Here is a 23,934-nt window from a genome sequence, read left to right as displayed (position 1 = left end):
ATATGGTTGGATAGCCCATGGTTTTGGGTAGGAAAATATCTACGTTAATAAATGGAACAAAGCAAAATCATATAAACATTGGGCCTACACAAATTAAAAGCCTCCAATAATATGAGTCCATGTTTTAACAACCACCAAATATTTACACTTAATTATTTCTTCAAAAACGACACTTTCTTTGAATTGTCGGCAACTCAAATTATCTGTCACGCTCTGTTACACCAACATTCTACGCCTCGTAATCTTGTACCTTGAGGTACCACACATTAGATCAAAATCAGTTTCGATTCGAGATTTCTGTGTTTTTTTTTTCCTGCATGCGGATTCCGGAGATGATGAAGCGCCGGCTCCGCCGCGGCGAGGCGGTGGAGTCCGCGACCACGACGTCGTCATCTGCTGCTGCCGCAGAGCCGGTGGAGTGGGAGATGCGGCCAGGAGGAATGCTGGTGCAGAAGAGGAGCGAAAGCGCTCTTGTAGACTTGGCGACGCCGAATCTGCGGATTAGAGTCGTGTACGGAGCTGTTTCGGTTCAGATCTCGGCCAATGCGGAATCAACTTTCGGTTAATTTCTCTCTCTCTCTCACTCAATTGGATTGAATTTATGGTCTGATTGTGGTGAAAACTATAATGTGGCTTGAATTTTGTGGTGAATTGTTTTAATTTTGATTGTAATTTGAATTTGGGAAGGCGAGCTGAAGAAGCTTCTCACGGCGGAGACGGGACTGCAGCCGGCGGAGCAGCGGCTTATCTTCAGAGGAAAAGAGAGGGAAAATGGGGAGTATTTAGACACGTGTGGAGTCAAAGATAGATCAAAAGTCGTCTTAATCGACGATCCAGAAAGCAAGGAGCGGCGGATGGTCGAGATGCGGCGGAAGGCCAAGATCGAGACGATCCAACGGCTGCTAGACCACGTGTCCACGGAGATAGATAGGCTCGTGGAGCAGGTTAGTATATCTTTCCAATTTTACCCCTAATTTATCTTAGACCAAATTTAAGTTCGCATTTATCCGAAAATGAATAAAAAATAGTGATATTAGTTCATTTGTATTTTTATTAAATAAGCGTTTGGAGAAAAAATCTAAGTAGATTTGTTGTCCACAAAGCATAGATTATATCTTGACAAATTTTAAATGTTTGCATAACTATTTTTTTTAATAATTTTAGTAATGTAAAATAAGAAGATGGGAATTGGTAGGTGATAAGGCTATTACTACTGCAACGGTTTAGCTGTCTATGATCGGTTTAGTGTAATTAAATTAAACAACCTGTAACAGCTGTTAATTAAATTTGTGGCTAATTAGAATAATTAATTTGACTGTTTGGTTTACATTTATTTTTTAAAAAAAGATTAGAGGATTATGCTCTATACATGTTGGCATGAGTACAATTAATTTATTTACGCGTACCTATGAAATTTCTTATCTTAGGAGTAATTAATAATTTATCTAATACTATAATTTTCGTGGTCCCTCATTTCGTTGTCCTAATAGCATAATTAATGTTCCATAAATTACACGTGGGGCTATGACATGATCCTATGGCTTGTTTTAAATTAGAATTCATCTTCAACTTTTCTTATACTACAGAAAAGGGATAGTTAATGGAGTACAGTACAATCACTTAATTTACACTTATTAATTGTTGTAAAAATTATCAAGTTTAATCAAACTCTAATCAAATCTCATAATTTTCAATAGCTGATTAAAATCTCCATTGGGATTTAGGTAGATGTAATAGAGAAATCAATTGCAAATGGGAAAAGAGTAGCAGAGCTGCAGATCACAACGTTGATCGAAATGCTGATGCAACAAGCTGTGAAATTGGATAACATTCCAGCTGCTGTTGATGTATGTGCACACAAAGACTCACAAGTATGCCTATCCTTATTCCTCATTATCTGATAAAATTTCAATTAATGCAAATATATTTGAAAAATTAAAAGTACAAATATTCGTTGCAGGGAGAAAGAGTGCAGAAATGTGTTGAGAAACTGGATGTTCTCAAGGTACTAAACGCGAAGCAGAAAGTACCACCTTCAGTTGTGGCATCTAAATGGGAAACATTTGAACCATCAAACCAGTGGGAACTCTTTGATTGATTGATAATTAGTTGTTTCCTAGTGATTATTAACTCCAATTTATTTGGTGAGTATGTTTGTGTGTGTGATATACATTCCTTCGATGTTTGATCATATGCTTCCATAATCAAAATTTCTGCCAAGGGCTTCATCTTCTAAAGAAGCAATCTTTTGTAGGTTGCCTTCAAACAAGAAGACTATGATACATCTATTTACATGCTAATGGCATATACATCATCACAATGAAGCCCAACCACATCTTCAAACAATGCCATCACTTAAAAAAGTCCAAAACAAAAATAAAAAATAAAATCAACCAAAATTCGATTTAGTCACACAAAAAATCCTTCAGTCGACAATCAGTGCCCGGTCTCAAGCAAGAACTGAGGGCTTATATGCATTGATCTCGCCACTAGGCTGGGCGCAATCGCCCTGTATCTTCCCGTGCTTCTCCACCAGTAACTGGAAGCGCTCAAACATATCCTCCAACCCCTCAATCTCTTCCTGGAGATCGAGGGGGGTTTCGCCCCCAGAAGGGGACGACATTGTAGCTATCCGTTTCTTCAAACTCTTAACCCTCCCCAAACTTCCCACAACTTTTGTCCCAACCTCATCAACGGTCGAATGCAACACAACATTCTCTTCTTGCGATGCTTTGAGCTTCCTTTTCATTGACTTATAACCATCAAGAGACCTCATCAACTGCTCTGAGAGCGCCTTGTTCCTTGCTTGCAACACCAACGCCACGTGCATTTCCCCACCACCAGCCTTACCCTCCTTGTCATCAGAGAGGCATTCTTGAACTTTTTGGCGCAACGTCTCGTTTTGTGCCTTGAGATTGTTCAAAAACTCCTCCATCTCACTCAATTCATGAACTTTTTTAGAAAGCTCTGCCTCCATGAACTTCTTCTCCTTCCCTAAACTCGAGCACATCGCTCTTAGGGTCCTCTGAGCGGCCAGGCTTGAGGTCAACTCGCGCCTCAGCCGCTCCTTCTCCTCGTCTGCATCCACCACCTCCTCCTCCTCCTCCTCTATCACCGGCACCACCCCGACCCCACCACCAGGCTTCTTACCCGGTGGGACCAGGTTGCGACGCACTTCAGTCTTGCACCTCCTTAGCTCAGGATCCGGTTTCTTGAGGCCAAATGATTGGCATTTTTGGATTCTGTCCTTAGCATTATCCAAAATTGTCATCATTGTAGCAACCCTCAACATTCTCCTACGATCATTCTTGTCTTGATCACAGGCTATCTGATGATCTTGGATTAGTTTTAGCAGTAATTTCACATTTGCTGCTACCCCTAAAAATTTCATTCCAATATTCTTAATTCATCAATCAATCATAAACTTTAATAATTAATCACCTAATAAAATGCCTTTTTATCAAGAATCAAGATTTTGTTCATAGAAATTCCCACAAATATGAAACGTCATAAATGACCAATCAAGATTATTACTACAACAATGGAAATAAACAAGAAAAGAGAGAATCAAGCCAAATACAACATTGCATATCAAGAATTCCACCTAGAAATATGATGATAAAAATAATTAAGAATAAAATTTACAACAACATAGGAAAAAAATGAAGATGTATATACCTTGTAATGCCAAATCATCATATCTTTGGTCCTTTGCTGTGCTTGGAAAATCCAAGTCAGGGGATGAATTTGCACGAACTTGGCTCATAACTTCTCTTTTCAAAGAAACAAACCACGAATTAAGAAGAAGAAAAAAGAAGAGGGTTCCTTAATTGATCACTTTTGCAAGAAAATCGAATAAATATAATGGAAACAAAAATGGGCCATCAAATTACAATAAAAAGTATACCGACTTTTTTATTTAATTAACGAAGATATATTAAAATAATTTAAAGTTCCAAAGAAAGAGGTTGTTTTTGCAACTTCTCTCTCCTCCTATTTTATTATAGTCGGTGTTGCACTTGTGTGCTGTCAGTTAATGAGACAATTGCTGGGATTTTTTGAAAAAATTATTTGATTTTTTTAATAAATGGTTGATAATATTGCGAGATTGGTTGGGTGGTGTTACTGACTTTGACTTCAAGAGACAATTAGTTGCTGTGAGTGCAACTATTCTAATCAAGAAAATTACTTGCATTATATAGAGACAGATACATGCCTGCCACAATATGCATGCCCTGTTGTCTAATAATATTAGTCGCATTTTATTATTTCAGTCCAATTCCATATTTTATTATTTCAGTCTAATTCCATGATAAGAGTCACATTTTATTTTTACTATAAATGATAAGTAAGTTTGATACGATCATGGAAGTCGTGCATCAAGGATTTCAACTACAGCTGGATTCAACCGGAAACCGTCTTATCGAGATGATATCCGAAAGCTATGAAACTGCAACCATCGTCTTCTTCTTGGAAAGCTTCGCGTGAGTATCTTGAACATCCCAATCGGAGTCCGAATGAGAGAGTTATGGCGGTTTTTCAGAAGTCACGTAGAAAAGGCCGGGACCTCCGGGAAGAATGCCCGACCGGGCATTTTTGCTTGTGAAAAACGCTCGGGGACAGTGCAAACGCCCGGGCCGAGCGTTTTGACCTGTGTTAAACGCCCGGGCCTGGCGAAATTGCCGATACTTAGATTTTATGGGCCAATTTTCTGTTTTTGGACCCTTAGTATAAATACCTTTTGTTTGTCTTCATTTGCAAGATTGTGATTGAATTAAAGTTATCTCCTTAGTGAGTTTTCCTCTTTGAGGAATGTATCCAATTCCTTCCTTAAAGGTTGCTTGTCTCAATTTCATAGATTGATTCAAGTAGGAGGTATGCATCAATGGGGTGTATCCATTGAGTAGTGGAGCCAAGAGGTGATAGAGCTATTGAAAGTTGCCTAGGGTTGTTTCCATCCTTTTGGTCAAGGTCCTATGGTCATAACTCTTTTATCTCATCATTATACACATGCTTTCCATTCCTAATCTTCCATCCATTCTTGTTTAGATTCAATTGTTTTTTGTTGGATCTTTTATTATCTTTTGCTTTGTGTTGAGAAATTGAAAATAGTCTCACAAAAAATAGTTAGATCAAGCATCATCAATGGATAATTTCTTGGGAAATGGATCATAAAATACATGAATCCTTATCAAAGTCTCATACCCCACTAACTCACTTTATTTATATTCTATTATAAAACTAATATAAAAAATAATCTCATATTAGAATAACTTTTTCAAACCACTATTCTTTATATTTTTTAAAACTCGTGCTCACACCAAATTGTGGAATGATAGGAGTAAGATCTTGTAATTTTGTCATTTTACAGATAATTTTGGTTTTAATCATGCTCGAGTTGGTTAACCTAGATCTAATCTTGTCAAATGAAATTCATTTCTTCTTAACTAAACTTTTAGAAAATTAATAGTATGACAAACTTAGATGTGTATTAGAAATGGCTCACTTACCTTTTAAAAGGCTTTATAAGGGGGAAAGTTATTCATATTTTAATATTTTTATAGGTGAGCTAGGATTGTTACTGAGTCGACGTGAGACAAGATATTAAAAATTTTAATAATGCTTAAAAGTGTTGGTATGAATCCATATACTAAAGCTTGCAAAATACACATTTTAGTATTTTCCCACCAAGTCATTCTAAAGTGACGATTTGTTTTATCACTCAACAGTTTGATTACTTTGGAATTAGCTACTACTAGTATTTATCATAATTGTGCATCAAATTTCAACTTTCAAAAAATTCCTAAAAATTACTCACAAACTATTTCCAAGGTACAATTTGACCGACCGGCCTTCTAGATCGTTGTTATGTTTTTCATTTTAGATAAGAGTTGCGGAATATATGGAGATTTTGATGTCTAATGGATTTCATTCGTGTAAACACACTCCACGTCTATCGGTGTGCTTATAATAATGTCGTTAATTTACCCTTTTTTAAACTACTTTAATATTATGATCAATGTTTGGTCTACTATTTTGTGTATATAGGCTATGAATGTAGAGTGATCAAGTTATGCATCAAATCATCAAACGAACCAATTAAGTCCTGCACTCATGCATCAAATCATCAAACGAACCAAGTCGTGTATCAAATCATCAAACGAACACGCTACATGGCTAAGGTCAAATTAGAGCATGAGATTATGGTGATGAACCACCTAGGTAACGTCATACGCATGGTGGATGATAGGGTTTTACCTACCGGGGGAATGATTCGAGTAAATTTGTAGAGAGAAAAGAGAACAATTCTAGTTGAAGTGCTGGGAGTCGTTTCACGTAGGGGTGTCGAAACGGGTACCCGCGGATATCCGCACCCGACAAGTTGGGTACCCGCACCCGATTTCGCCCCAAACTCCCCACCCGATACCCGCCCTGCCAGCAACTCGGGATACCCGAGTCGGGTACCCCGCACAGGTTGTGGCGGGTACCCGCACCCGATTGTCAAATTCACAAATATTCTCAAGACTTACAATTGCAAACTACTGCTCTATCTCTCAATTTTCCACACACCACACACACATCACAAAAGCTTCGAAAAAACTCTTAGAATATTTGTTTCCCGCATCTTTTTTATCGAATCATAGTTACATTGTAAACATTTTTCACGCTTTACCATAAATTTTCTACAACCTGCGCATAAGTTTTTTCAAGATAAAAGATGAATGCATCAACATTTCATTTTAAGAATAGAAAATTGGAATATGGATTAATGAATATGCATTTCCTAATCCTTTTTCTTCAAACATGAAACAATTCAATCAAGTATGTGTTATTAATATCTATTGTTACAATCGCAGTAGGAAATCTATATTTAATTAGAGTAAAAGTTGTGCATGAATATTGGAGTTTAGGAGTTTTATTTAGTCCGAAATGGAATGCCCAGTCTTGCATGTGTGACGAGTGGCGACGGGACTTAAGGAAGATAATGTGAAGAAGGGAAACAAAATCTGTTAATTAGAACCAAGAGAGTCCTAGGCAGAGAGAGTATATTGACTAATTGCAACTAAAATTTTGGGTAATTGCAGGTGTCACGGGTATACCCGATTGGGTGTCAAGTAACCCGATACCCACTTCCCTCAAATATACAATACCCGATACCGTCTCGGTCCTGATTTTATCGGGTAATAGGTACCCGATACCCGTCGGTTATCGGGTCGGGTTGGGAAATTCTCGATACCCGCTACCCGTTACGACACCCCTAGTTTCACTCCAGAAGAGAGAATGAAATTAATAATTTAATTCTTCATTCTGCCAGATAATAATAAAAGACTCCACACATATTTATAATATGTGTGGTACAAAATGATTTTTTATAAACTAGGAAAGTAAGTCAAATCCTAATTACTAGATAAACTAAATCGAATAATCACAATTAAATAACAAAACATAAAATAAGCTAAATAATTATGCGAAGATATTATCAACTCCCTTCCCAAATAAAGTAAAAGTCTAGATCTCTATAAGTGAATTGTAAGATTTATTATTATTGAAAGATCATTTTATTCATTCAATTTATCTATACAATTATGTTCAACACGCCCTAAATAGGGCTATAGCACCACATATAGTGAAGATTTTTTAAACTAAGGACACAATCAATCACGATATCTTTGAGGTCCTCTTTCTCTTTATTCTTGATTTTTTACCAACACTCCTCCTCAAGTTAAGTATACACTAAAAAAAATATTGTTTATCGAGCAAACTATTCCGAGCACCGATAAGTACTCAGAATATATGATGGTTCCTATCATGCTTGAGTTAATTAGCATAAATCTAATCTTGTCAAATGAAATTCAGTTTCAAATACTATTTGGATAAATGGTGTTTTGGTTTGAAAACAAATTAAACAAAGAAGAGCAATTAAATAAATAAAGTAATTTAAAGCAAATTTAATTGAGAAAATAGATGAGACCAAGGAATTTAAGGGATAGGATTTTGAAATCACTATTAACATAATTAAAATGTCTCATGTTTTTTATATTTAAATGCATTCAACGGTGTATTCAATCCGGAATTTATTATCATATGGTTACATCTTAATTACAAAAAATATACTCTCTTCATTATAGTGCATTTGCCCACAACTTTCCCAAACGTTTACTCCGTCCCAATAAATATGCAATATTTGGTTTCCGGCACAAGATTTGCAGTGGTGTTTTGTGAGTTAATGAAGAGAGAGTAAAGTAAGAGAGAAGAAAAAATAGGGAGAGTGTTGTTTCCATTTTAAGAAACGTTTCATTTTTATTGGCACAACCTAAAAAGGAAAACGTTTCATTTCTATTGAGACAGAGGGAGTATATTTATAAAAGATGATATTGTACTCGAAAGGAATCTTAAAATGTGAAAAACTATAAATCTCTAAGAATTTGGCTTATACGATGATGGTTTTGCATAAATAGAAACACGAAATCCGGCTCGACCTTGTTCCAAAAGAGAACATTCAACTACTAACAAGCTCGAAGAATTGATGAAAATTCGTTTTTGCTAGGACCAACTTGAACAATACCATTGTGGCAATTGAAATAGATGCATTCCATTTAATCAGTTGTTTTGTGATTTTGCATCGTCTGCCAGTACTCCATTCATTCATAATAGATGTCACTTTTTCTTTTTAGTTTCTCTCCCAAAAGATATTACAATTTTTTCTTTTGAAAAAAACTCCCTCTCATACTAATAAAAATATACTCTTATTTTCTCTCTCCACCTAACACACAAAATAACAACACCTAATATCTTGTGTCAATTCTCAAACGTGACATCTATTATGGGATGGAGGGAGTAATATTTATGGTTTGAGCTATAGAAATGCCAAATGTTTTTTCAATTTCTGAAAAAATTTCATTTATTTCTGCTTCTTTATCTATTTCTGCACTTTATGAAAAAATATTCAATCATTAAAGTTTTATGTCTAGTTTATACCCAAAAGGTTTAAGTACGATACATCATACAGTTTTACAAATTTCAGTTGAATTCAATCAGATAATTTTACTAATTTCATGAAATAATTTTTTATCCGAGGGTATTTTTTTTTTTTAGCAAATCTATAAATTTTAGCAGTTTCTTTACAGTACACAACCCTTCAAACCCTAAAATATCTTACATTTCCTAAATCCAAAATTTATCCCAAAATTGAAGAGTCAGATGTCGTGCTCGTCCAGCTCTGCGGAGGCGGCGCCGCCGTGGCTCGAGCTTCCGCGGGAGATAACGGCTGCGATTCTGCACAAGCTGGGGGCGATCGAGCTGCTGACGACGGCGCAGCATGCGTGCACTGCGTGGCAGAGTGTTTGCCGAGATCCTTCCATGTGGCGGAGCATCGACATGCGAAATACCGGAGATCTCTGGGAAATGCCGTACAATTTGGATAAGATGTGCCGCCACGCTGTCGATCGCAGCCAGGGCCAATTGATTGACATCAATATTGAGTATTTTGGTACCGATGAATTGCTGCACTACATTTCTCAGAGGTAGATTTCTGTGTTTTTCGATGCATAATTAGCTGGAAAATCGATGATTTTTGAGCTGTTTTTGCTGTATATTAGCTTCGATTTCTTGCCGGAGCTGTCATTTTCCTTTTTTGTGCATAATGGCTGCAACTTTGCTGGAAAAGTGATGGTTTATGACCTAATTTTTGGTTTTATGTTTTCTTCGATTGATTGCTGGAGCTGTCAATTTCCTTTGTTTTTTTGTAGAAGATCAGTCTGTATGCAGGGCTCTCTGTGTTTGCTAAATTTTCGTAAATTCATCGCTTTGTTGTTGTGGATCTTGTTATATTTTGGTGTTAAAGTGTTGTTTCTTGGCTTAAAATTGTGTTTTTTTGGAGATAATTGTGGAAATCTATGTGGATAATTGTGATTGTAATTGATATATTTTGATAGGTGTTGTTTTTTTCATGTGAATTCCATATGATTATTTTGTTTCGAGACAGAAAGAGTAGTGATTGTAATTGGTACAATGAGAATTTGTAGGATGTAAAGAGTCATTCATGATTGTAATTGACGTTATAATTTAGAATCAATGTATACACACATTTCATATGGGCTCGTTGTTTAAGTTTGTCTGGCACTCTGCAATGGAAATTTATAGTCTCTACATCTCTTTTATATTTTCTCTCGTACTGACTTGTTGAACGAATCTTTACGTATTTGTTATTGATTTCTTATGTATGTATGAATCTTATTACTTCTATTCTAGTTGATTTTAAATATATTTGTGGTTTTACACCTATCTGACTTTGGTTTTACAATCCATTTCGACAGGTGTAGTCAGCTCAGACGACTTCAACTTGTATTTTCCTATGGCATAACAGGTGGTGGACTGGTCGAAGCAGTTAAAAAGTTTCCGCTGTTGGAGGAGCTGCATCTCTACTACACTTCTATTGATTCACAATCTATTGAAGCGATTGGCCGATCATGTCCTCACCTGAAATCATTTACATCAAATATCCGCTGGTACAGGCAGGAATATCTTGCATGCGATACGGAAGCCCTAGCAATTGCTGAGAACATGCCTCATCTGCGCCATCTCCAACTCTTTGGGAACAAAATGACAAACGAGGGCTTGCAGGCCATTCTCAACAGTTGTCCTCATCTTGAAACGCTTGATCTGAGACAATGCTTCAATGTCCATTTAGGCGGGATGATAAACAAACAGTGCATGCAGAGGATTAGTGACTTGAGGCGTCCCCATGACTCGACTTCTGACTACCCTTTTGATGCTGAGATAAATGATCACGAAACTTCAGATGATGACTATATAACCGGCTTCTCTGACATGGATATAGTCTCTGACTACGACGACTATCTTGAATTCTCTGGGGCCAGTGATTGTTCGGGTGAATATCTTGATTACCACGACGATTGGTGAGGTCATAACGAAGGTTGCTGAGCCTTTATCGATCTTCATATGTTGTGGTATGTTATCTGCAATCTCTAGCTTTTCATAGCTTGTATATAATACCTTGCTTTTCGACCATTTAGCTTATTAGATTTGGAAAAACGGAGGTGACAATTTGTTACGTATTACTATGAACTTCGATTAGCCGTTCAATCTTTGTAGTTAATTTAATGCATTGATTTCAAAAATATTTGTGGAGATTTGTTATGTATTGCACTCATTTATTTCCCTCTCCTACTTTATCCATATTTTCTCTTTCTCGCTTATTTACCCACATTATCTATTTCTCTCTCTCGTACTTATCAATTTCGCATTAAAAACCCTTGTTGTCTGTCCGTTGGATTATCTTTACAAATTTTGCATTAAAAACCCTTGTCGACTACCTATTGGATTATCTTTATCTATTTCGCATTAAAAACCCTCGTCGTCTACCATTTGGGTTATTTTTATCTATTTCGCATTAAAAACCCTTGTCGTCTAGCGGTTGGATTATCTTTGGTGGGGACACAGAGTTTTAGAAATGATAGCCCCTAAACGAGAGGTGAACATATTGGACATATGGATGGGCTCAATATTTTAAAATCCACAACCATCTCTAATGGTATCAATTTTATTTCCTCATATATCTTTCCCTTCATTCTGGATTTTATTGTTTATGTTTTTTATACCTTGTGTCCTCTATTCTGTTTCAAGTATCGTAGACATTTTGATTGGGGTGAAATACAAAGTTGAAATCGAAGCTACTTTCGAAATTAAATAAAATAACATCATCATTTGAAAAATTTATGAACCTTCATTATGCATATATCAACGTTTATAATCAATTCTTAACTAATAAACTAATTAGATACTCTAATTTGGTACAAATAAATCATAGCGCACTAGTAATTTTCAAGATACCAAATAAATACAAGCACACAATGAAAATAGGAATTCACAAATACAATATGATACCAAAATTAACGTGGAAGAAATATTACAATGAATCATTTGAGGTTAAGGAGAAGGATAAAACAATGAAAGGATGCAATTCCGCTAATTTCGAACTCACTATATATACTTACCTATATAGTTTAGCACGACACGTATATGTGGTAGTGTAAAAAATAGAATAGCATGACACGATAGGTACTATAAAATAACACTGCACAACACATATATAATACATACTCTAAATTTCAAAACACGAAATTCCCCAATGGTCAAGAACATGCGAAATGTAAGATTGAAGCACGATGATGAATCAAGGTATCTTAATCCACAAACTTTTGATTTTGCTTTTCCCCCAAAAATTTGTGGGTAAATTGCAATGATCTTATTAATAATGTCTCCATCAAAAGGAGATCACATCCTACTCGAGGTGGAAGATCCAAAATCTGGAATCAAGATCAAAATCAAGTTCGACAAGATCGTCACATGGTATAAGGTACATTTTTTATATCCCTAATTCTTCAAATTTCTATATATATGCAAAAATTAAGATATGAATAAGATGGAAACACCGTTTTGCGTTAGAATTTTATGTAATCTCATGAGAAAGAAATGTGTGTTGTTAAATAAATTTTTTGATTCAAATTCGACGAAGCAAATCACACTTTTTCCATCACTATCCACTCTTTCCCGCCATGGCGGAGAAAGAAATTCAGATTTCGGAGGCTGCCGGAGCAGAAGATTCCGGCAGCGGCGGTGGCGGTTGCTCCGCCGTGGATTGATCTACCATTGGATGTGACGGCGGACATCCTGCACCGGCTGGGGGCGGCGGAGATGCTGGAGACGGCAGAGAAGGTGTGCAAGACGTGGCGGAGCGTGTGCCGCGACCCGAGCATGTGGCGGGTAGTCGACGTCAAGAACTCCGGGTCGTGCTACGACACGCGCCGCCTCGGGAGCCTGTGCCGCCGCGCCGTCGACAGGAGCGGCGGCGATTTGATGGACATTAACATTGAGTATTTTGGCAATGATGAACTTCTTCACTACATTTCCCTAAGGTTGTTATTCCTTTTATATACAGTCTGACCACGATTTAAAGAGTCATTTTATTTCAGTGCAAACTTTAAGTAATTGTTCGACATTGTTTTAGGTAAAATGGTTAGTGATACGTGGAGTCTGCGTACTAAAAGTGTAAAAAAGTAATGGATTTTTAAATTGCGGACCGAAGTGTAATTCAATAAGTAGTGATACTAGTTTTATCATAACTTATCAATCATGCTTTCATCATTTCTCAACAAAATGGAAGTTTTCATGGGAAAAAACATTTGATTTTGTTGTGTTTGATAATGTGATTTGGTTGAGCTAGTTGGTAGAAATTTGTGATAGGTCAAGTAAGCTGAGACGGCTCCGGCTGTCGTGCTGCAGAAAGTTATCCGGGAAAGGGCTGAGCGAGGCGGCAAAGAGTTTCCCGCAGCTACAAGAGTTGCACATCTTATTCATGAACCAAATCGACATTGAAGACGTCGAGGCCATCGGCCTCCAGTGCTCCAGCTTGAGGTCTTTTACGCTGATTAAACACGATGCCATTTCCGGAGTCGGAAATGGCAACGATTATTTAGTAGCGATTGCAAAAGCCATGCCCAATTTAGTTCATCTTCGACTTGGCTTCTTCGGCTCTACTATCACAAATAAAGGATATCAGGCCATTCTTGACGGTTGTCCAATTGTTGAATCACTGGTAAGAAATCATATACATTGTGATTCATTTGGATTTGTTTGTGTTCATAAGTTTTCTTATTTGGTATGTTCAAGAAATCAAATCTGACAAAATTCAACTTGTTTTCTTTGTAGATATGTTGGTAGTCTAATTTGGAAAGTTCATCTCATTATGGTAATGCTTCTCCTTTCCATTAAGAGAACCTTTTGCTCTAATATATGTTGAATTTTGAATCTCCTTTTTTTGTGGATGATTGATTATTTTCAGAATTACTTGGACGACAAAAGAGTCGAGATGCGTGGACAGAAACTCTTGACAAAATACCAATATGATATGTGTCAAAGATGAATGAATTAATATGTATCAAAGAAATAGGTTAATTTGAAAATTATGCCATACTATAAAATAGTACTACTATTATAAATTTAGTTTATACTAGTACCATATAGTGAGATCCTCCCACAGAGTTTGTTTCTCATGTGAGATTTGTTGATTACTGTTATATATCGACAATTTATCAATGGAAGACCGGAAAAGAAAAAACAAACAAACAAACAATTTTGTCGATTAATTTTCTTCTTAATTTGTCCATTTTACAACCAACAAGCATAAAAATGTCACGCTTTGAAACTGATACGGTGCTCTCTTCACATTCTATGTCACGAGATTCGGTTGTTGTGATAAAAATAATGTACTCCCTTCCTCCTCATTAACAGGCGTTGATTGACTTGGCATATGCTTTAAGAAATATAGTGAAAATTAGGTAGAAAAGTTAGTGGAATATGTGTTATACTTTTATATATTAATTTTATAATAAAATATAAGTGGAATATGAGATTTACTACCAAAAGCAGTAAAAAGTAAAGGTATCAATTAATGAGTGACAATCGAAAAAGAAAATTGGTATCAATTAATAGAAGGCGGAGGGAGTAGTTTATATCCTACAATTAATTGGTTACATGAGGATTGACTAATGTAACTTATGTAGTGGTTCCGGTTTTCACTATATCAACGTGGGATATTGTTATACTTCATCCGTCCACAAAAAATAGACCACTTTGTGTATGGCACGGGTTTTAATGTAGAATTGGTAAAGTAAGAGAGAGGAGGAGAAAAGGTAGGTAAAGTAAGAGAGATAGGGAGAAAAGTGAGTAAAGTAGGAGAGAGAGAAGAAAAAGTGGGAAAAGTATGAGAGATAAACTTTCCATTTTAAGAAAGTAATCTATTTTTTGTGGACGTCCCAAAATGGCAAAAGTGATCTATTATTTGTGGACGGAAGAAGTACAATTTTATTTTTTTATATATTTTGTCGATTCCCTTCTCAAACTCTTCAAGATAAACTTTGTTCAGTTGGATATTTTTTTTAATTGGGTTGAACTAGTCTTCTATCAAACTAGTAAAAAAAATATTTTCTTATTCAGCTAGAATAAGGGCTATTAGTGAATTGAGCTGGGTCCGGCAAATATGTACTACCTCTGTATTTTAAAAATAGAAATTTTTGAAACAGTACAAATTTTAATGTATAATTTGTAAAGTAAGAGAGAAGAAGAGAAGGCATTCTCCGGATAATTCAAATCGAAGTAATTGGATGTCCAACTTGGAAATACTCCACCTTTGTCATATATTCGTACCTCACACTACGTAGATATCATATTTATAGAATATGATGCACTTTCAAGATGCCTTGGTGGTGAAATGGTAGACACGCGAGACTCAAAATCTCGTGCTAAAGAGCGTGGAGGTTCGAGTCCTCTTCAAGGCATAATATTGAGAATGCTCATCGAATGAGCAATTCAATAAGAGAGCTTGGATTGAATCGGTATTGGTGAAGTAATAGAGAGGAAGAGAAATGCTCATTAAATAAACAATTCAATAAGAGAGCTTGGATGGAATCGTTATTGGTGAAGTAATAGAGAGGAAGAAAAAAATTACTGGAATTAATGTTAGTGGGTTGTGGGGTGCGCTTTATTGTAGTGGTATAAGTGGTAAATAAATAGATGTATAGGGGTTTAAAGATATTCTAAAATAGAAAGTTTGAATGTTTCTATTTTTAAGAGACGGACCAAAATGGAAAGAGTTGTTATTTTTAGAAACGGAGGTAGTAGTAAAAACTATTCTCCCCGTTCGCCAAAACCTGAACGTTTTTCCATTTTATGGTGTGCGCCATTTAAAGTCACATTTTCCTTTTTTTTTTTTTTTCCTATTTTAGTAAGTGAGCATCATGCTCCACTAACTCATTTCACTCACATTTTATTATAAAATTATTATCTATTCATTCCATAAAAATATGAAATTTTGAAATAACACAGGAATTAATGTAAAATTGTTAAAGCTAGAGAGATGAGGAGAATAGTAGTTAATGTAGTGTTAGTGAATAATGAGACTCACATTGTTATTAGTGTTTAATGAGTTGTAATGGTGGACCATAGTGAATATAAATTGTAAATAAATTTATGTACATAAGTAATGAGTTGAGGTTAACTTGGCATAATTGGAAATGCTCATATTTTTATGAGACAGACATAAATTAGAAGTGCATATATTTTTATGGGATGGATGAAGTATATAAAAATAAGATCCACATCCCACTAACTTTAATTTTTATACATTTTTTTTATAAAATCAAATAATTTTTTAAAATTCGTATTGAGTCAAAATATGTTTTTAATTGAGGTCGGAGGGTACAGTAAAAAATATTTTTGCACACTAGTCATTGACTAGTGCTATCAAGGTACAAGTAACAATGCAAGGAGTATTACTCCACAATTCCACAATTCCCCTAAGTATTGAAGATGCTGAGCAAAGGAACGGAATCGAGCGAGCTGATGGTCCAAACCGAACCTCCAATACCCACGGTGGCTACTTCTTCCGCTTCCATTATCACCGCCATGGATCGAATTGACGGCGAATATCCTGCAAAGGTTGGATGTTGATGAGATTTTGGTGAGTGTGCAGAATGTGGGCGCTACATGGTGGAATGTCTGCAAGAATCCCGCCATGTGGCGCGTTATTGATTTTTATGGTGGACGTTGCACGCGGTTGGAGAAAATTGGGCGTTGTGCAGTGGATCGTAGCCAGGGACAATTGCTCGAGCTAAAGCTTTCCGGTTTTAGTGTGGATGACTTGCTGCTGAGCGGTACAATTCCTTGCTCACTATTCTCGGTGTTTGATTTAATTCTCTCTAACTTCTAACCTCGCTTATATCTTGCAATTTTTATTTGTAAGTGTTGTGTTTTAAATCTTTTGTAAAAAGTTCAGTGAATATAAACAATGAAATTTTGGTTGTAGAATTCTCATTTTCATTGCTTTGGAGCATTTAGGGATGGACCTATTAGTTTTATATCTAAGGCCGTGTTTGGTAGGGTAGATAACTCATCTAGGGATGGAATTCTATGTTCAAATAATACCCCCAAATACTTTTTAACTTTTTTTTCATTGAGTAGCAATATCACTAGTTTAATGGGAACTTTTACAGGTAATTCATCTAATTTATTTTGATTTTAAAGTTTAAGTAGTTTTTGTTGTTCTTCGTTGGCTATATTTTATTAAATTTATTCTTGTTCATAGTATTTGTGGCTTTTAACTTGTGTTGGATGCACATTTTCTCATTTTGCTATGTCCTCTGCCTCCTCTGTGCTCATTATTTTTCTTGTTTATTTAATAGTAGTAGTAGTAGTACTATTTTACTGTGGAGGTGGAGAAAGCTTTATAAAAATGTCATCGTTGTTTCTCTGGTTCCCATGCTTTGTTTTTACAAGTTTCCTCTTGTTCTTGGAGTTGACATTCTTTTCCCACAATCAACAGATCAAGTCAGCTACGAAGCCTTACACTTGAAGTGTATTATATATCAGAAACTGTTTTGACTGTGGCGATAAAAAAATTTACACAATTGGAAGAGTTGCATCTTACTATGATGCCAACTCTCAGCCCCCAAGGTTTTGAAAGAATTGGCCTCTCTTGTCCCATGTTGAAATCATTCACATTTAGCAACCTTTGTGGTGCTTCTCGTGAGGAAGAATTTTTAGAGCATGCGGTAGCCATTGGAAAAAACATGCCTAACTTGCGCCATGTCAGTCTTGTTTCATTTTGTATTGGAATCCAGGGGCTGGAAGCGATTAACGATGGCTGCCCCAACCTAAAATCACTTCATCTTCAGAAATGCTCCGATCTTGATCACAAGACGCTCTAGGCAAAAGATGTTCTGGCCAAATAAAAGATCTAATTCTCGATTCTGAGCCTTCTCAATCTGAGCGTGATCAGGTGGATTATGATTGGTATGCCGACAATGAATCAACAACTTCTAACTCTGATTATAGTGGTTATGAATATGATCCTGATTTTTATTAGGATTGAAGATTTTGAGGATTCTTACTAAGATTTGTAAATGATACTCCCTCCGTTCCAAGATAAGTGACTTGTATTCCATTTTGGGGTGTCCTACTATAAGTGACTTATTTCCATTTTTAGCAAAAAGTCATCTCTCTTACTTTATTCTCCACCTACTTTATTCTCTCTTCTCTCCTCTACTTTTCCCTCTCTCATACTTTACTCTCTCCACTTTAACTTATTTAAATACCATTCCTTAAATCCCGTGCCCAAAAGAAGTAGGTCACTTATCTTGGGACGGAGGGAGTATTTGTTTTGAAAATGCTAAGATTTTGATCCTTCACTTTTATGTTAGGTTGGTGAAGGATGATGCTACTTAGTTTTTTTCAAATGATTTTGTTGTCACCTTATTTGGAGTTTGTTTTTCCAGCACTTTACATCTAACTCAACTCGTCTCTGTGAATATTCAAGGTGTTTGATTTCGATTGCTACGATTTGTGAATTTATTTTATGATATTCAATTGTTCGATTTGTGAGTTCATTTCTCAATTTTTTGATGCCCACAAATTTGGTCCCAAGGCCATCGGCCTCCAGTGCTCCAGCTTGAGGTCTTTTACGTTCATTAAACACGATACCATTTCCGGAGTCGGAAATGGCAACGATTATTTAGTAGCTATTGCAAAAGTGATGCCCAATTTAGTTCATCTTCGACTAGGCTTCTTCGGCTCTACTATCACAAATAAAGGATATCAGGCCATTCTTGATGGTTGTCCAATTGTTGAATCACTGGTAAGAAATCATATTAATTGTGATTCATTAAGTCTTAGTGAGTATTGGATTTGTTCGTGTTCATAAGTTTTCTTATTTGGTATGTTCAAGAAATCAAATCTGCCAAATTTCAACTTATTTTCTTTGTAGATATGTTGGTAGTCTAATTTGGATAGTTCATCTCATTATGGTAATGATTATTCTCCTTTCCATTAAAAGAACCTTTTGCTATTTATGTTGAATTTTGAATCTCTTTTTTTTTGTGGGTGATTGATTATTTTCAGAATTACTTGGTCGACAAAAAAGGCGAGAAACGTGGACAGAAGCTCTTTACAAAATACCAAAATGATATGTGTCAAAGATGAATGAATCAATATGTACCAAAGAAATAGGTTAATTTGAAAATTACTATGTCATACTATAAAATAGTACAACTACTACAAATTTAGTTTATACTAGCGAGATTTGTTGATTATTGTTATGTATCGACAATTTATCTACGGATGACCGAAAAAAAAACACAATTTTGTCGATTAGTTTTCTTCTTAATTTGTCCATTTTACAACCAACGAGCACAAAAAAATGTCTCACTTTCTAATTTTGAAAAATTGATATGGTGTTCTATTCACGTTCTATGTCACGAGATTCAATGACAAAAAAATAATATACTCCCTTCATTCCTATTAATCAGAGCCGATTCACTTGGCACATGTTTTAAGAAATGTAGTGGAAAGTGGGAGAAAAAATTAGTAGAATATGTGTCTACTTTTATATATTAATTTTATAATAAAATGTGAGTGAAATAAGTTAGTGAAAAATGAGGTGCATTACCAAAAATAATAAAACGTAAGGGTGTCAATTAATGAGGGACAATCGAAAAAGAAAATTGATGTCAATTATTAGAAAGCGGAGGGAGTAGTTTCTATCCTACAATTAATTGGTTATATGAGGAATGACTCGTGTAACTTATATAGGTTCCAGTTTTCACTTATATCAACATGGAGTATTATTATACAATTTTATTTTATATATATATTTTGTCAATTCCCTTCTCGCTCTGTGTAACTTATATAGGTTCCAGTTTTCACTTATATCAACATGGAGTATTATTATACAATTTTATTTTGTATATATATTTTGTCAATTCCCTTCTCAAACTTTTCAAGATAAACTTTGTTCGGTTCGATATTTTTTTTAATTGGGTTGAACTAGTCTTCTATCGAACTAGTCCAAAAAAATATTTTCTTATTCAGCTGGAATAAACCCTCTATTAAATTGGCCCAAATTTAAAGTCTACATATACTATGGTAAGTTAGTACTGTTAGTTTCTAGTTTCAATCTGGATAAACTATTGGGTCAAATGAAGTTAGCCAACAATCAGCGACTCACTTTCATATCGTTATAGAAATCTAAATCTTAAAACCAATTTATTACTATAAAAAAGTGACTTGTGAGGAGTATATAATATAGTAGTCCCAATTCATTCTTTAGCCAATATGAAATATTATTATATTTTAAAAAAATTAAGTAGTATATATGTTGCAACATAAATATCGTTAGACAATTTTCTCATTGACTGTCAACAAAGAATGTGCAATTTTAGTCTTTTAACACATGTTTTTTAAAATTTATTCTTATAATATATCTTGTTTATAAAAAAAATGTGACATGTAAGCATCTTAATCCGCATTCGTCTTTGATGGATCAGTTTCTCTATTAATGAAAAACTATCTAGCTTTGTTCACTATCAATACTTTATATAATGAACTAACAAATTGTAATATAAAATTGATAAATAAAATATAACTGAAAATATTATCACGGACTTTCATCATTCAACATAAAACTTATCAAAATTATAATTTATGAACGAAATGTAAAACTAGTTTAGTATTAGTAGCAGTGGCGGAGCCAGATATCTCATCATGGGGGGTCCAAATTTAAACTTGAATAAATTATATAAATTAAATTATAAGGTTCAAAATGTAAAAGTTAAATGCAATCACATCATAACATTTGTCTTCTATTCTTCATCTTCTGAAATCGCTGCATAATAGTTTCATTGGTAACTTTAACAAACACATCCTTTTCATATAAGGAACTAAGCAACCATTCAACTGATGAAGAATCAAAAGAAGAAAGTTTCTTAAAATAACGATCCATATACCTACAAAAATAGTCAACATTGATTAAGTTTGCAAAATATAAATCATACACAAAAAAAGGATAAAATTCATCTTATGCTTCACAACTAAAAGAATAAAGAGTAAACAAAATATACAATATGCTCAAATCTAAAATATTGTTGTCACAAATCAAATAGTGTAAAACTATTAATACATGCACATCAAATTAAGAATAGGGGTTAAAGATTTTCAACACAGAACCGCCATAGCCATTGAATTACATAAGCTATCTTCTTTCTCCCCATTTGAATTTTATGTGTACCAATTTAGAGCTTAAATATGATTATTTAGGTCTCAATTTACATAAATATTGCAGCCAAACAAAAAAGCAACATATATAGAAAAATCAATTGAATTATATTTGAGTTGTAATGGTGGACTATAATGGATATAAGTTGTAAATAAATTGATATATATGAGTAATGAGTTGAGGACAACATTTCATAATTGGAAATGCTCATATTTTAATGGGATAGATATAGATGGAAAGTGCACATATTTTTAGGGGACGGATGGAGTATATAAAAATGAAATCCACGTCCCACTAACTTTAAGTTTTATACATTCTCTTTAGAGCACTCCCAATGGTCTCCCTAAAAACTCTCTTATTTCTCCCTAACTCCTGCCACATCAGCGCCACATCAGCACCAAAATTTATCCCCAGTTTTTAGCCAACTTTTAGCCAACTGCTCCAATGGTTTCTCCCTTATTTCTCCCTATAACTCAACATTTCATTTTTACATCATCATTTTTAATATTATTTAATTTTCCCTACAAATGTGTTTAATAAATAGATTTATAAATGAACAATTCGTCGTTGTATTAATCATTGGAAAATATAATACAACGAGGAAAAAAAAACTACAAATAAAAAACCATAAAAAATAAGGATTTAAAAAACTAAGAGGGAGGAGCGTCCGGCGAGAGGCCCATCTTGATCTTCATATTTTGGATGGTCGACCAGAGGGACTGCTTCTCTTCTGGGGTTCCGCCGCCGGTGAAGTACAGCGTGTATAACTGCGCCAGAGTGGCGGCATTGGAAGAGAACGTGGCTTGTTGTAAGAACGGGGATTCCGACTGGGCATCTGACGATGTGCCCTTCCCCTTCCGCCTCCCCTTCGCCTTCTTCGCTCCCACAGGGCGCTCGTGCGGACCATCCTCAGACAAGTCGATGGGGATCGCGCTGCCCTCACTCTCCGCACCGCTAAGTCGCGAGCGCACCGATTTCCCGTGCAACGCGCTGTGCATCTCCGTCCGGAATTTGGAGAGATCCTTCAGCCTATCATAGATTTTCCAATACTTGAAGCCCTTCGACAAGAACTGGCCACTATACATCTGGATGGCCTCATCTCGGACCATGTGCTCGTTCTGGCCACTCGTCATGTTGGTCATCAAGTTAGAATATATACCGTTGAAATGGCCGCAGTCCCTCATGAGGCGCTCCCAATGCCGGCGGATCGCTTCACTGCCATGCTCCTTCATCGAGGCAGTCTTGTTGGTCGTGTACTTCTCCGTAACCTGCGCCCAGAACATGATCTCAGTCCGGTAGTTGCTGCGCTCCGCGTCTTGCGTCGTGTCCGCCCAGCAGTTGGCTATCAGCTCGGACTCTTCGAGAGTGTAAGTAGTCCATGTCCGCTTCGGCTTCTCGGAAGCCGTATCAGTCGCAGCCGTCGACGCCGGCGCCTTCCCCTTCCCGCTCCTGGAAGGCGGCTCGGCGGGCGTTTCTTCCACCTCGTAGTCGTCCGTGCTGAGTGTCGGATCCGTTGTGTACGTCGCGGCCTGAGATTCTTCGTCGCCTGGAGTTGATCCAGGGGTGTCGAACAACGATGTGACTATCTGGGGGCGATACACATCGTCGGCTGGAGAGGGCATGCTGAGGGCAGACTGGAAGTACGGAGAAAGTCTGCGTGGCGTAGGAGTCTGCAATGGGGATGGACCCGCATATGGATATTGGCCGGGAGGAGAACCCATCGACAACAACGAGCTCATCCACTGCTCATTTGCTTCATCAGTGTTGGGAATTTGCGAACTCGACTCTTTGCCCTTACCCTTACTTTTTCGGGAATTTTTCCTATTTGAACTCATAATTTTGAAGATTGAATATAGAAGATTGAGAAAATGAAGATTGTGTGTGATGAATGGAGGAGGAGGAGGAATTATATATAGGGGAGTAAAAATAGCCGTTGGGTATTAAAAAAAAAATGCCGAAAATACGCCGAACGCGCCCTACAGTGGCCGGCGTTCACTCGGCGAAAACTCGGCGATACCCGGCGTTAAAACGCTGGTTTTTATCGCCGAGTGCATTGGGAGTGCTCTTATAAAATCAAATAATTTTTTAAAATTCATATCAAGCTGTCTTTAATTAGAGGATGGAGGGAATAATAAAAAATATTTCTGAACACTCAGTCATTGACTAGTGCTATCAAGGTACAAGTAACCATGCAAGGAGTATTAGGGCATCCGCATCGCGTCTCGATGCGGTGCCTATCTCGTCTCGACGAGACGAGACAGCATCGAGACGGCGATGCGGCATGCATCTCGTCCCGAAGAGACGAGCCGTCTCGATGCGTGACGCATCCCGAAGAGGCCGGCCTCGAGTTGGCGAGACACGCGCGTGGCGCCACGTGTCGCACGCTGGCGCGCGGCGTGCCACCTACTCGCTGGCACGAGTAGGCGTCGTAATAATGACGTCATAATTCATTTTTTTAACAAAAATCAATTTTTCGAAAAAAAAAATTAAAAAAAAGGGTAATATGACCAATCAACGGTTATATTTTAAAAATTTTTATTTTTTTTATTCTATAAATACTCTTCTCATTCTCCATTTTACACACAAACACACATCTATTATTCTCTCATCTCTCTTCCTTTCCTCTCCAATCACTTCTATAAATCATTCCTTTATTTTTTTCTTCTCCCAAATTTAATCCATTATGGATCCATTTGAGCAAATGCGTCAAATAAAGGAAGAATCGCTAAAAGAAGATCGACGTAAGGAGGAGGAAGCTGTCGCGCCTCCTCAAAGGCGACCCCGGACTTACATCCATCGTAACCGGG

At 36.4% G+C, this 23,934-nt stretch overlaps 4 protein-coding genes, 1 long non-coding RNA gene and 1 other non-coding gene across 9 annotated transcripts; 5 read left to right on the top strand and 1 right to left on the bottom strand.

The window, feature by feature from the left end:
- The first annotated feature begins 163 nt into the window (after positions 1-163).
- Positions 164-2,220, top strand: LOC125216446 (BAG family molecular chaperone regulator 3-like). Its single transcript, XM_048118158.2, has 4 exons — positions 164-561; positions 688-944; positions 1,725-1,871; positions 1,961-2,220. Exons 1-4 carry the CDS (start codon positions 318-320, stop codon positions 2,096-2,098), a joined length of 786 nt encoding a protein of 261 aa, XP_047974115.1. The 5' UTR covers positions 164-317; the 3' UTR covers positions 2,099-2,220.
- Positions 2,211-3,888, bottom strand: LOC125216445 (uncharacterized). 2 transcript variants are annotated; one of them, XM_048118156.2, is made up of 2 exons: positions 3,679-3,888; positions 2,211-3,378 (listed from the first exon to the last, which is right to left on the bottom strand). In XM_048118156.2, exons 1-2 carry the CDS (start codon positions 3,764-3,766, stop codon positions 2,450-2,452), a joined length of 1,017 nt encoding a protein of 338 aa, XP_047974113.2. In that variant the 5' UTR covers positions 3,767-3,888; the 3' UTR covers positions 2,211-2,449. The 2 variants fall into 2 exon arrangements, with proteins under 2 accessions (XP_047974113.2, XP_047974114.2); XM_048118157.2 differs by having other exon boundaries at positions 2,211-3,328; positions 3,679-3,884.
- Positions 3,889-9,130: 5,242 nt separating this feature from the next.
- On the top strand, positions 9,131-11,186 carry LOC125214474 (F-box protein SKIP19-like). The gene is made up of 2 exons (XM_048115517.2): positions 9,131-9,524; positions 10,317-11,186. The coding sequence occupies exons 1-2, from the start codon at positions 9,202-9,204 to the stop codon at positions 10,921-10,923; spliced, it is 930 nt and encodes a 309-aa protein (XP_047971474.1). The 5' UTR covers positions 9,131-9,201; the 3' UTR covers positions 10,924-11,186.
- Positions 11,187-11,324: 138 nt separating this feature from the next.
- LOC125214475 (putative F-box/LRR-repeat protein 9) lies at positions 11,325-14,075 on the top strand. 2 transcript variants are annotated; one of them, XM_048115520.2, is made up of 6 exons: positions 11,325-12,201; positions 12,294-12,379; positions 12,592-12,938; positions 13,306-13,618; positions 13,732-13,771; positions 13,865-14,075. In XM_048115520.2, exons 1-5 carry the CDS (start codon positions 12,189-12,191, stop codon positions 13,741-13,743), a joined length of 771 nt encoding a protein of 256 aa, XP_047971477.1. In that variant the 5' UTR covers positions 11,325-12,188; the 3' UTR covers positions 13,744-13,771; positions 13,865-14,075. The 2 variants fall into 2 exon arrangements, with proteins under 2 accessions (XP_047971477.1, XP_047971476.1); XM_048115519.2 differs by having other exon boundaries at positions 13,267-13,618.
- Positions 14,076-15,278: 1,203 nt separating this feature from the next.
- Positions 15,279-15,359, top strand: TRNAL-CAA (transfer RNA leucine (anticodon CAA)). The gene has a single exon. It is a non-coding gene; the product is annotated as a tRNA-Leu (tRNA).
- Positions 15,360-16,292: 933 nt separating this feature from the next.
- Positions 16,293-19,184, top strand: LOC148930346 (uncharacterized). 2 transcript variants are annotated; one of them, XR_016136737.1, is made up of 3 exons: positions 16,327-16,733; positions 17,402-18,712; positions 18,842-19,184. It is a non-coding gene; the product is annotated as an uncharacterized LOC148930346 (long non-coding RNA). The 2 variants fall into 2 exon arrangements; XR_016136736.1 differs by lacking the exon at positions 18,842-19,184 and having other exon boundaries at positions 16,293-16,733; positions 17,402-18,388.
- The last annotated feature ends 4,750 nt before the right edge of the window (positions 19,185-23,934 follow it).

This window comes from Salvia hispanica, chromosome 3, assembly GCF_029641045.1.
Source record: "Salvia hispanica isolate PSC_SH4W2 chromosome 3, Shi_PSC_v1, whole genome shotgun sequence".
Classification (NCBI taxonomy): Eukaryota; Viridiplantae; Streptophyta; class Magnoliopsida; order Lamiales; family Lamiaceae; genus Salvia; species Salvia hispanica.
Note: the sequence above shows the minus strand (reverse complement) of the source record. Positions and strands in the feature narration are given on the sequence as shown.

Bases quoted from the DNA above. Each gene is read 5' to 3' on its own strand.
- LOC125216446 (XM_048118158.2), top strand. From the start codon at position 318: ATGCGGATTCCGGAGATGATGAAGCGCCGGCTCCGCCGCGGCGAGGCG. The intron at 945-1,724 runs GTTAGTATATCT...ATTGGGATTTAG, and splicing joins TAGATAGGCTCGTGGAGCAG to GTAGATGTAATAGAGAAATC. The intron at 1,872-1,960 runs GTATGCCTATCC...TATTCGTTGCAG, and splicing joins GTGCACACAAAGACTCACAA to GGAGAAAGAGTGCAGAAATG.
- LOC125216445 (XM_048118156.2), bottom strand. From the start codon at position 3,766: ATGAGCCAAGTTCGTGCAAATTCATCCCCTGACTTGGATTTTCCAAGC. The intron at 3,379-3,678 runs GTATATACATCT...TGAAATTTTTAG, and splicing joins TGATGATTTGGCATTACAAG to GGGTAGCAGCAAATGTGAAA.
- LOC125214474 (XM_048115517.2), top strand. From the start codon at position 9,202: ATGTCGTGCTCGTCCAGCTCTGCGGAGGCGGCGCCGCCGTGGCTCGAG. The intron at 9,525-10,316 runs GTAGATTTCTGT...CCATTTCGACAG, and splicing joins CTGCACTACATTTCTCAGAG to GTGTAGTCAGCTCAGACGAC.
- LOC125214475 (XM_048115519.2), top strand. The intron at 12,380-12,591 runs GTACATTTTTTA...TGGCGGAGAAAG, and splicing joins AGATCGTCACATGGTATAAG to AAATTCAGATTTCGGAGGCT. The intron at 12,939-13,266 runs GTTGTTATTCCT...AATTTGTGATAG, and splicing joins CTTCACTACATTTCCCTAAG to GTCAAGTAAGCTGAGACGGC.